Source organism: Oryctolagus cuniculus, chromosome 1 (assembly GCF_051225735.1).
Source record: "Oryctolagus cuniculus isolate XC-2025 breed Fujian yellow rabbit chromosome 1, ASM5122573v1, whole genome shotgun sequence".
Classification (NCBI taxonomy): Eukaryota; Metazoa; Chordata; class Mammalia; order Lagomorpha; family Leporidae; genus Oryctolagus; species Oryctolagus cuniculus.
In genome coordinates this window covers 111,597,109-111,610,074 of record NC_142867.1, presented here as the reverse complement: position 1 = coordinate 111,610,074, position 12,966 = coordinate 111,597,109, and the positions used below count along the sequence as shown (strand labels likewise).

The following is a 12,966-nucleotide window of genomic DNA, read 5'->3' as shown; positions in this document are numbered from 1 at the left end:
AAATCTTAAAAAAAAAAAAAAATCTGCAAGTAGACAGATTCACAAACAATTTTTGAGTAATGAGGACCAACTGTATTAATATCAAGCTATTTTAAAATAAAAGTACTATATCAAACAGTATCAATTTGAGATCAACACATGAAACTGTAAGGAAACACAAGACTTTACAGTGAAGATGGTAGAAAAATTGCTACAACTGTCATTCAGAAAGGGAAGCTACTACTGACCCTGGAGAAAAGTGTGTTGAGGCAGTGTACTTTTTGGCGCTCAGTTACATATGCGTAGTACTGGGTTACTCCCTTCAGAGTTAGTTCCTCCATCAGGTTAATCTCATAGGGTTTCTGTAAATGGGAATTCTGAAAAATAAAGAAAAAAAGACATGCTTAAATGAAAGCAGATTTTCTTTTAAACTCAAAACATATACTAACATTCCTGTCAAACATTTGCTTTAAGGGATCTCTCTTCAAAACAAGAATACATCACGTCTCATGGAAGAAACATATTACCACAAGATGTGGTGTCTCAGATTCAGAAATGTAGCAAAGTTATTATGGTCTATTTTGAATACAGGATAATGTAATCAATGTACTTATTAGAATCAATGACTATGTCAGCCTGAGAAAAGCAAGGTAAAACATGAAGAACTTAACCAAGCAACTACTTATTAATAGCTTTTTAAAAAAATGTTAACTTACATACAACAAAATCTTAACAGAGCAGCTGAAGGGCAAAAAGTTGAAATAATCAGCATATACAGATACACCAATAAAAGATGTAATTATGGATAAATCAAAGTCACATGCAGAAGGATGACATTGCAGAAGTTTATACTCACCATGAATTTTTGTACACTAAGAGGGAACGTAGCGGAATATAGTAAAATCTGCCTGTTTTTAGGTAGCGTGAGAATAATATCCTCCATTATCTGCACAAAATCCTGTGACAGCAACTTATCTGCCTGTTGACCAAAGAAAAAACATTTTTTGAAAAAAAATTAAAAATGTCAAAGAATAAACATCGAATAAAAGCATCCATGTAATATTCCTAGTTGTAAACAGGAAATTCACTCCAAGACACAAAGTTCAATGGTAACAAACTTCCAGTGATTCAGATGAGAAGTCTATATAACCTCCATCTTTTACAAAAAAACTCCAGACCAATTAAACCCTGTTTTCCATGGCAGAATTTTAATGTGATTCTCTTTAAAGAGGTAGTTATGTACAGTGGTTAACAGTACAAGTTCTGAAGTCAAACTATCTAGGTTGAAATCTTATCTCCTTTATTTAATTAGCTATGTTGAGATGCTACTTAACTACTCCATACTTCAGCTTCCACAACTGTAAAGCTGTTCACATACTGTAGTTAACTAAATTATAGAATACCTACCTTACAGGGTTATAAAAATTAAATGAACAACAAAGTAGTTAGTGCTGACACACAGTGACTAATATTCTGCCTCATTACCCAAAGACTGACCAAATTAGACCATAATCAATGAACTGCTTTTCTAAAACATAAACACAATATAAAATAATTATATATAAAAGGTTAACAACTCTGACATGTTACATGTATAAAATACTGCTAGAGGGGCCAGCATTGTGGTACAGTGGGTTAAGCTACCACATATGACACCAGCATTCAATATAAGCACCAGTTTTAGCCCCAGCTTCTCCACTTCCAATCCAGTTCCCTATTAATGCACCTGGGAAAGAAGATGATGATGACCTGAGTTTTTGGGCCCTTGCCACACATGCAAGAGACCCAAATGGATTTCCAGGCTCATGGCTTCAGCATGACCCAGCCCTGGCCATTTGGAGAGTAAACCAGCAGATGGAGGAGCTCTGTAATTCTCTGCCTTCCAAATAAATAAATCTTAAAAACAAAAACAAAAAACAGGGGCTGGCAATGGGCATAGTGAGTACAGCCACCGCCTGCAACACTGGCATCCCATATGGGCACAGGTTCAAGTCCCAGCTGCTCCACTTATGGTCCAGCTCTCTACTAATGCATGTGGCAAAGCAGAAGATGGCAAGCATTTGGGTTTCTGCCATCCCCGTGGGAGACCCAGAGGAAAGTCCTGGCTCCTGGCTTTGGACCAGCCCAGATCCGGTCATTGCGGACATTTGGGGAGTGAATCAGTTAACTCTGCCTTTCAAATAAATAAATAAATCTTTTTTTAAAAAAAATCTTGGGATACACATTCAATGTGTTCTTAAAAAAGCACTTCTAGGGGCCAGCATCATGGTGCACTGGGTTAAGGTGCTGCCTGTGACACCAGCATCCCATATGGGTACTGGTTTGCGTCCTGGCTCCTCCACTTCCAATCCAGCTCCCTGCTAATGTGCCTAGGAAAGCAGCAGAAAATGGCCCAAGTACTTTAGCCCCATGTACCCACATGGGAGACTAAATGGAGTTCCAGGCTCCTGGCTTCAGCCTGGCTCAATCCTGGTCATTGAGGCCATTTGAGGAGTGAACCAGTGGATGGAAAATCTCTTTCTCTGCAATTCTGCCTTTCAAATAAGTAAGTCTTTATATATTATAACCTGGGACATACTTCATGTAACAGAAAACAAAAACCAAACTATACAAAGAAGTAGACACAGGCTGGCGCCGTGGCTCACTTGGTTAATCCTCCACCCGCAGTGCCAGCATCCCATATGGGCACTAGTTCTAGTCCCAGCTGCTCCTCTTCCAGTCCAGCTCTCTGCTGTGGCCTGGGAGGGCAGTGGAGGATGGTCCAAAAGTGCTTGGGCCCCTGCACCTGCATGGGAGACCAGGAAGAACCACCTAGCTCCTGGCTTCGGATTGGCTCAGCACCAGCCACAGCAACATTTGAGGGGTGAACCAGTGGAAGGAAGACCTTTCTCTCTCTCTCTCTGTCTATAACTACCTGTCAAATTAAAAAAGGGGGGGGGGGGGCAGTGCTGTGGCACAGTGGGTTAACACCCTGGCCTGAAGCACCAGCGCCCATATGGGTGCCGGTTTTAGTCCCAGCTGCTCCATTTCCAATCTAGCTCTCTGCTATTGCCTGGGAAAGCAGAAGATGACCCAAGTCCTTGGGCCCCTGCACCCACGTGGGAGACCCGGAAGAAGCTCCTGGCTCCTGAATGGCGCAGCTCCGGCCATTGTGGCCAACTGAGGAGTGAACCATCAGATGGAAGACCTCCCTCTCTTTCTCTCCTCTCTGACTTTCAAATAAATAAATAAATAAATATCTAAAAAGAAAAAAGTAGTAGACAGAAAATGAGAGGCCAGAGATGCTATATTCTATTTAAAAAGCATTACTGAATAGAAAGAGACTACTGGAATGAGCCTGGCTTTGAGGTTACCAGTCACTCCTGTTGCAAAATACTTAAACCATCTGGCATCCTTTACAATGATACAGGCTGAACAACTATGAATGTCTATCATCTATTGCTTTTGAAAAGTCACACATGCAAGTAATTTTAAACCAATCACTTAGTTGCAAACTTACTAGGTTATAAACACAAAAAGCTTTGCTTCATTCACTGGCAGTTATAAGCAAAGCATAGAAAAGCACAGAATACTATTTTTCTAAATGAAAAGACATTACCTCATCCAGTACTATCATCTGGACATGATCAACCTTTGCTACTCCTTTCTTGATAAGATCCAGGATTCTCCCAGGGGTAGCAATCACCACGTGCACTACATAAAATTTAGAAAACATATACTCATTAATTTTACACTTGACCTCAGCCAAAAGGCGGGAAAACAATACACTCCTTAATTTTACCTTGGGCAATAGGGATAAATGTTTATACATTTTTAGCAGAAACACTACTGCAAAAACAAGAATACAAAAGGCACATGTGTTTTAAGATATGGATATCCCTTTCACCTCAGGATGACTAGAGAACGCCTGTTTGCTTCACCCCCTACACTGGATGGGTTAGGCTACAGCTTTCCAAATCACATATTCCAACTATGGTGCATACTTCCTTGTTTTAGGACAATCCCCAAATGAGTAACAGAAGGCTACAAGGCTCCTGACAAACTACCAATGCCTTTAATCTAGAAAGAGTGTTCAAAAGATTGTTATACAACCTTTTAAGGAACTGTACAGTACAAAGTATGTATCAAGGTCAGTCTCTGTGGCACCAGTTACCATGCTGTAATGTTGGTTTAAGTCTCACTCCTTCACTTCCAATCCAGCTCTCTGCTAATGTGTCTGGGAAACAGTGGATGGCTCAGTACTTAAATCCCTGAACCCACATGGGAGACCCAGATGTTCCTGGGTCCTGGCTCCAGCCTGGCCCAACTCCAGCTATTTTGGCCATTTGGGGAGTGAATCAGTAGATGGAAGATCTCTCTGACTTTCAAATAAATCTTAAACAAAAGTATACATCAATTATATAAGCAATCTCATTCTTGGTATTTTGTTTCATTTTTTTTCTCCCAGTAATATATCATGGAAATCTCTTCACAAAAATGAACAGATCAGTTTCTCTTAATGGCTACATGGAATTTCATTCACATTATACTATGTATTTAGCCAATCTCCTATGACATTTAAGTTGAACTAATTTTTCAGTATTACAAACCAAACTGCAAACACTGTATATACAGTCTTGCATTTATCCAATTACTTCTTCAGTAGAGAGTTTTGGGGAAATACTCATTTGTAGTTTTGGAATAGTCTATCAAGTTGTACATGACAGAGAACCTATGAATTTAAATTTCCATGTTGTAATACAAGCTATTTTTACATAAAGTCACATTATTGGTTACTAACTTTTTTTTAGTTTCATCAAGTACAAAGGTACAATGAATATAAACTGCTGTTTTGACTTACATTTTAAAGTTACTAGTGTAAGGTTGCATTTCCTTTCAATTATTATCTATCTATCTTACTTGATCATTTTAAAATTCACATTTCTACTGCAGTGTTTCTGTCCTTAATTCTTAAAAATGATTTATTGAAAGGGCAAATGGGAGTATCTATGACTAAAATTACCAGAGAGCTACACTACCTTGTATCATTCATTTCCTACCTGTGTCGTCAAGCCTCATTATGTCATCCCGTAAATTGGTTCCTCCTGTGGTTGCCATCACTTTGGCCCCTCCCATGTGTTTGCTGACCTGGATGCAAATTTGACTGACCTGTAGAGCAAGTTCTCTAGTGGGAACAATCACCATTGCTGGAAAATATTAAGAAAAAATAAAGAAACAGAACATGTCACATTTTAATATCAGAAATAATAACCCTTGTAATCTAAATACTAAGATGTATTAAAAAGTCTAACTTTAGGGGCTGGTATGATGGCTTAGCGGGTAAAACTGCCGCCTTGGACACCAGCATCCCATATGGGCACTGGTTCATGTCCCAGCTGCTCCACTTCCAATCCAGTTCTCTGCAAATGGCCTGGGAAAAGAATTGGTAGACGGTCCAAGTGTTTGGGCTCCTGCCACCCACATGTGAGACCCAGATGAACCTCCTGGTTCCTGACTTTGGCCTGGCATTCACAGCCATCTAGGAGAGTGAATGAGTGGACTGAAGATCTCTCCCCTACCCGCAACTAACAGATACATCAACTTTTAATACAAGGAACTTCAAAAGGTCTGTGAAAAATGGAATTAAAAGATAAATTTATTTGGGTGCAAAAAAAATTAAAACTCATGAAATTTTTTCAAAATAAACATTTTCCATGAACTTTCTGAAGATCCCACATATTTTAAGAGTCTGAGTTACATCTGACAGTCAGACATTCAATAGTTTCAACAACCAAGTAAGATTCTGTTTACATCACGTGGAATCAGGAAGAAATAACAATTACAAATAAATAAACACAAAACTTCAGGAGACCGGCATTGTGGCACAGTGACACTTGCGCTACTTGTGACACTGGCATCCTATATTGGAGCACGGGTTCAAGTTCCCATAGTTCCACTTCTGATTAGACTCCCTACTTGCTAATGAGCCTGGGAAAGCAGAAGATGGCCCAAGTGCTTGGGTCCCTGTCACCTACATCGGAGACCCAGATGGAATTCCTGCCTCCTGGCTTAACCCTGGCCCAGCTCTAGCTGTTGATGCTATTTGGGGAGTGGACCAAGGGAAGGAAGATTTTCTGTCTCTTCCTGTGTCACTCTGCCTTTCAAATAAATAACATCTTAAAAGCCTCAGAGGTGAAATCCTAATTGTATTAACTTTCTCTGGGTACAACTACAGAAATTTGTTTCTTCCCCACTCCCTAAAATTCTTAAAATCCTCAAACCACAAGCCTTTAAAATTGAAGTTCATGTTTCTACAAGGAACTCCGCAGACACACAACTGCCACAAAATAACAATTCAGTTTCATGGCTTACAAGAAGCTTGTCAATTAATTCTCATAATCTTAGCTCTCCTATCTATAGGGCAATAATACTTATTTTGCCTATTTCACTGCAATGCTATCGAAACTGTGAATTATGTAAAAATACTTTGAAAATTAGAAATCTCTTTTAAAAGTTGAGAATCATTTCTACAAAATAATTAGGCCAAAAGTTGTCAAAAGAAAGAGAATACTAATTCTAGATTATATAAATTGTTTTTATAGTTTAAAACACAAATTTTTCCAACTAACCTTGTATATTGTCCTTCTTCAGGTCTAGCCGTTCAAGTAAGGGAATGAGGTAGGCACCGCTCTTGCCTGTTCCATTTTTTGCTCTAGCTAAGATATCCCTACCAGATAAAGCAATGGGAATGCTCTCCTCCTAAAAGAGGCAAGACAATACAAAAGTACTTGTGAATAATAATAGCACATAAGCCAATTTTCCCCTCAAATACACTAAAGGATTATTTTTCTTGGTACTGTTTTGAAGTGCCCAATATTTGCATTTTACATGAATAGCAGCAACCCAAGTAAACTAGCAGGACTACTCAACACCACCATCCATTATCAACCAATATTTAGCATAAGTTCCCACAGAATACACTTTAAATTGTATCTTAATAAAAACTGTGTATGTGCAAAGAAAATGGAGAAATACAGGCTGGCCTATAAGCAGGGCATAAACAAACAGCAAAAAAGATATCTCAATATTTAACTGGAAATAATACCAGAAACAATTCTAAGCAAAGCCCATACAGCAATGAAATCTTTCAACTATTTTTGACAACAATGAAAAATACGTATAAAACTACATAGCTTACCCTTGCACAAAACAGGTGAAGTCTAACATTTGGTCATACTTGGCTTTTATTTATACATTACACACATTTCCAATGTCTCACATCATAATTCTATATCCTGAAATGTGTTCAACTGAGGGTTCAAATTCCATTTCAGTTATCTCGTTCCACGGTCACATCAATGAGAGTGACTTATTCTCCTATTTAGCTTACTTTGTCATTGTGCATTTTGCAAAAGCTAATGATATTTCCTATTAAATACTTAGAACAAATTTCTGAAACAACAGCAAAGGATTCCCAACCATATTGAAAATTAAATACACATACCCAAAGAGAAGTTAAAAGGGCATAAAACAATGAAGTAGAACAACAGACAATGGTCAGTTTATAAATCTCCACGAATAACAGTACAATCTGGTACAAAAGATACTCCAGTTACTCAACAATGGGCTCTATTAGGGCAGTGCAAGACAAAATGAGACATTTTTCAAAAAGCTCATGGAAAATGTGTATTATGAAAAACTATGCATGGATTTCAAAAATTTTTATACCGAATTAAGTGCATCTTTTAACTTATTTTTCCATTAACTTTTCACAGTACTCTCATTTATGTTGGGAGAAAATTTCCTTTGAAAAGAATTAAGGTCTCAGGAGCCAGCATTGTGGCGTAGCAGACAAAGCGAATGCCTTCGACATCGGCATCCCATATGGGCGCCATTCGTGTCCCAGCTGCTCTACTTTCCATCTAGCCACGTGCTAATGGCCTGGGTAAAGCAGTGGAAGATGGCCCAAGTGTTTGTGCCTCTCATAACTGTTTCCAAAAGGCCTCTATGATTCTCTACTTAAAGGCAAACACCAAATTAAAAAAAAAATGTATTTTACAGACTGGCCAGTTAGACAAAATCTGTTTTGGGACTGGTATTGTGGTACAGCAGGTTAGGCAGACACTGCAATGCCAGCATCCCACACTGGAATGCTGATTTAAGTTCTAGATGCTGTGCTTCTGATCCAGCTTCCTGCTAATGACCCTGGGAAATCAGTGGAAGATGGCCCACGTAACTGGGGCCTTGGACCCGTTTGAGAGACTCAGAGTTTCTGGCTCCTAGTTTCGGCTTGGCCCAGACCTGGCTGCTGTGGCCAATTGGGGAGTGAAACAGTTGATGGAAGATCTCTCTTGCTCTCTGCAATTCTGCCTTTCAAATAAAAATAAATCTAAAACAAAACAAAAAATCTTGCCTCTTCAATTCTGAAACCCAATTTTAAAAATTCAATCACATCATATTTCAGAGATAAACAGAGTAACTATCAGACTCTAGGTAACTCGGGTTTTATTAATTGGCTCCAAATCTAAGAGTGGTAATAATACCCAACTCAGACATGCTTGTTGGTGTTATTATAAATATTAGACTCTAATCCAAACTAGTCATTTTGAAAGACATGTCTTAGTCATAAAAGACTAGAAAAGACAATGTCAGTAAGTTGGCATAAGCAGCAGTAACAGAAACTGCTACTACTTCTATCACTATATCTAACATATTGAGACCTAGAAACTATTCTTCACAGATTTTTGGGGAAAGAAACCAGTTTTCTCTTATAAGGTCTTTCCTTTCTCCTCATCTTAAAAGCTGAAAGCATGCAAAACATTTAAGATTTTGATTCTGGGGCCACTGTTGTGGTACTATGGATTAAGCTGTGCCTTAACAAGGTCAGCACCCCACGTAAGAGTGCTGGTTCATGACCTGGCTGGCTCTACTTCCAATTCAGCTTCCTGCTAATGAGCCAGGGAGAGCAGCAGATGACACACTAAAGTACTTGGGGCCCCATTATCCATTTGGGAGGACAGCATGGACTTCCGAATTTTTTAATTAAAAAAAAATTTTTTTTGACAGGCAGAGCTAGACAGTGAGAAAGGGAGACAGAGAGAAAGGTCTTCCTTCCATTGGTTCACCCCCCAAATGGCCGCCATGGCTGCCACGGCCGGTGAGCTGCTACGATCTGAAGCCAGGAGCCAGGTGCCTCCTCCCAGTCTCCCATGCGGGTGCAGGGCCCAAGGACTTGGGCCATCCTCCACCACACTCCCGGGACACAGCAGAGAGCTGGACCAGAAGAGCAGCAACCAGGACAGAACCAGCGCCCAGACCGGGACTAGAACCCGGAGTGCCAGCGCCGCAAGCAGAGGATTAGCCTAGTGAGCCACGGTGCCGGCCAGACTTCCTAACTTCTGCCTCCAGCCTGGCCCAGACCTTGCGGTTGCACCCATTTGAAGGGTGAACCAGCAGATAGATATCTTTCAAATAAATACATCTTAAAAAAAATGATGATTTTGAGTATTGGGTATTTATTTTAGAACAGGTGTTTGGGCCGGCGCCGCGGCTCACTAGGCTAATCCTCCGCCTAGCAGCGCCGGCACACCGGGTTCTAGTCCCGGTAGGGGCGGATTCTGTCCCGGTTGCCCCTCTTCCAGGCCAGCTCCCTGCTGTGGCCAGGGAGTGCAGTGGAGGATGGCCCAGGTGCTTGGGCCTTGCACCCCATGGGAGACCAGGAAAAGCACCTGGCTCCTGGCTCCTGCCATCGGATCAGCGCGGTGCGCCGGCCGCAGCGCACCAACCGCAGCGGCCATTGGAGGGTGAACCAATGGCAAAGGAAGACCTTTCTCTCTGTCTCTGTCTCTCTCACTGTCCACTCTGCCTGTCAAAAAAAAAAAAAAAGAACAGGTGTTCATATACTGTTTCAGAGCCCTTACCAAATAAATTCTTGAAAGTAATAAAATGAGGGTTTTGTATTATTAAAGGGTGTTAATTTGGGATTCCTATGTAATAAGGACAAAGTCAATGTGATTATTAGGTGAAAGAATTAAACCATTCCTGCTCCAAGAAGTATTATTACTTTCCACCATAAAACATGGAAAGTTAAGGCCTACTTTGCCATGGCTTTTGTTACGATGGTTACATTCCAGACCAATGTAAAAGGACTGGGATATGACTGGAAGTCATACTAGTAGTCAAGCATCTAGCAAAGAGTTTATTTCACTGATTACTTTAATAACTCACAAAAGTAGTCAAGGAATATGGAATTGGTTTTTGATTCTAGAGACTTTGATTTCAAATGTAATTAAACCTTTTTATAAATAAAAGACCATATATAATTCAGTAATTACAGATAAGTACATTTTATATATCAAAATTTAGAAGATTATTATCCATTTGTTTTTTGGTTTGGTTTTGTTTTGTTTTGGACAGGCAGAGTGGACAGTGAGAGAGAGACAGAGAGAAAGGTCTTCCTTTGCCGTTGGTTCCCCCTCCCATAGCTGCCCCGGCTGGCGCACCGCGCTGATCCGAAGGTGGAGCCAGGTACTTCTCCTGGTCTCCCATGGGGTGCAGGGCCCAAGCTCTTGGGCCATCCTCCACTGCATTCCCGGGCCATAGCAGAGAGCTGGCCTGGAAGAGGGGCAACCGGAACAGAATCCGGCGCCCTGACCGGGATTAGAACCCGGTGTGCTGGCGCCGCTAGGTGGAAGATCAGCCTATTGAGCCGCGGCGCTGGCCAATTATTATCCATTTGTAAAGGTTATTTTAAAAATCTTTTTTAAAAGAGTTATTTATTATTAGAAAGGCAGAGTTACAGAGAGGCAGAGACCAAAGTCTGCTGATAAACTCCCACAATGGTTGCAACGGCCAAGGCCAGGCTGACCTGAAGCCAGAGCCTGGAGATTCTTCCAGGTCTCTCACGCAGGTGCAGAGGCCCAAGGACTTGGGCCATCTTCCACTGCTTTCCCAGGCCATAGCAGAGAACTGATCAGAAGTAGAGCAACCGGGACTCAAACCAGTGCCCATATGGCATGCCAGCACTGCAGGTGGCATCTTTACCCGCTATGCCACAGGGCTGACCCCATTTTTAAAATCTTTGAAGTATTTTTAAAATGTTATTTTTCTTTAAAATCCCCCATGTAAGGTTCAGCGTTATGGCATAATGGGTAAAGCCACTGCCAGCAACATCTCATATGGGCACCAGTTTGAGGCCCAGCTGCTCCACTTCCAATCAAGCTCCCTGCTAATGTGCCTGGGAAAGCAGCAGAAGATGGTTCCTGCCTGGCCTAGCCCCAGCCAATGTAGCCATTTTGGAAGTGAACCAGTGGATGGAAGATTTTTTTCTCTCTCTCTTCCTCTATGTAACTCTTTCAAACAAAATTTTAAAATTTTATTATTTTATTTATATTATTTAAAAATAATAAAATAAAATCCTTCATGTAATTCATATTTAAAAAGAGAAGACAAACATCTTTTCCTTTATCTTCAGCTTCAAAGCAGTTTTGCAACTCATTACTAATAAATACAATGAAAGCCAGCATCCTCAGGGCCAGAGCTGGGGCGCTGTAGGTTAAGCCTCTACCTGCAGGTGCCAGCATCCCATATGGACATGAGTTTGCATCCTGGCTACTCCTCTTCTGATACAGCTCTCTGTTAATGGCCTGGGAAAGCAGTGGAAGATAACCCAAGTGTCCCTGCACCCATGTGGGAGATCTGGAAGAAGCCCCTGGCTTTGGATGCCCAGCTCTGGCCACTGCAGCCATTTGGGGAGTAACCAGTGGATGGACGACCTCTCTCTGTGTCTCCTGGACTTTTCTCTGTAACTCTGTCTCTCAAATGAACAAAAACAACAACAAAAACAAAAAAGAAGCCAAAGCCAGCATCCCCTATCATGCCACATTCGTGGTTTAGTCTGGCACTTATAAAAAAAAAATCACATGTGGGGACCAGTACTGTGGCATAGCGGGTAAAGCCACTGCTTAAGTGCCAGAATCCCATATGGGTGCTGGTTCCAGTCCCAGCACTCCACTTCCAATCCAGCTCTCTGTTATTTCTTGGGAAAGCAGTAGATGGCCCAAGTCCTTGGGCCCCTGCACCCGTGTGGGAGACCCAGAAGAAGTTCCTGGCTCCTAACTCAATCGGCCCAGCTCTGGGCATTGAGGCCATCTGGAGAGTGAAACCAGCAGATGGAAGATGTCTGTCTCTGTCTCTTTTTTAAAAAAGTCACATGTGCTATAATTTGGCAAAACATGGCATGTTACTGTAAAAATGGAACTTCCACAGTAACAATTATATAACCAGAATATTCAATTTTTTTAAAAGATTTATTTATTTACTTACTTGAAAGTCAGAGTTACATAGAGAGAGAGAGAGACAGAGACAGAGAGAGAGGTCTTCCATCTGCTGGTTCACTCTCAATTGTCCACAATGGCTGGAGCTGTGCCAATCTGAAGCCAGGAGCAAGGAGCTTCTTCCGGGTCTCCCACGCGGGTGGCAGGGGCCCAAGGACTTAGGCCATCTTCTACTGCTTTCCCTGGCCATAGCAGAGAGCTGGATGGGAAGTGGATCAGCCGGGTCTCGAACCAGCATCCATATGGGATGCTGGCACTTCAGGCCAGGGCGTTAACCTGCTGTGTCACAGTGCTGGCCCCAAAAATATTCAATCTTAATAAGCTTTCTTAAAAGCTAAAACATGGTGCCAGCATTGTGGAGCAGCAGGTTAAGCTGCTGCCTGCAATGCTGGCATCCCATATGGGATGGGCAAAGTTAAAGTCCTGACTGCTCCACTTCTGATCCAGGTTCCTGGTAACAGGCCTGGGAAAGCAGTGCCAAGGTGGCCCAAGTACTTGGGGCCCTGCACCCAAGTGGGAGACCTGGATTAAGCTCCTAGCTTTGGCCTGGCCCATCCCTGGCCATTGCAGCCATCTGGGGAGTTAACCAGCAGATGGAAGGTATCTCTCCCTTTTCTTCTATTTCTGTTTTTCAAATAAATAAATCAAAAAAAAAAAAAAAAAAAAAAAGGAA

The 12,966-nt window shown here is 41.5% G+C and overlaps 1 protein-coding gene across 6 annotated transcripts in view; it reads right to left on the bottom strand.

Moving 5' to 3' along the window:
• DDX6 (DEAD-box helicase 6) overlaps positions 1 to 12,966 on the bottom strand; it is a 55,811-nt gene that overhangs the window by 20,203 nt on the left and 22,642 nt on the right. For all 6 annotated transcript variants that reach the window (XM_008250484.5, XM_051837682.3, XM_051837680.3 and 3 more), the window contains exons 5-9: positions 6,588 to 6,717; positions 5,019 to 5,165; positions 3,578 to 3,672; positions 836 to 958; positions 228 to 356 (exon numbers count right to left, since the gene is read on the bottom strand). In XM_008250484.5, the coding sequence (XP_008248706.1) occupies positions 228 to 356; positions 836 to 958; positions 3,578 to 3,672; positions 5,019 to 5,165; positions 6,588 to 6,717 (624 nt within the window). The remainder of the gene's footprint in view (positions 1 to 227; positions 357 to 835; positions 959 to 3,577; positions 3,673 to 5,018; positions 5,166 to 6,587; positions 6,718 to 12,966) is intronic.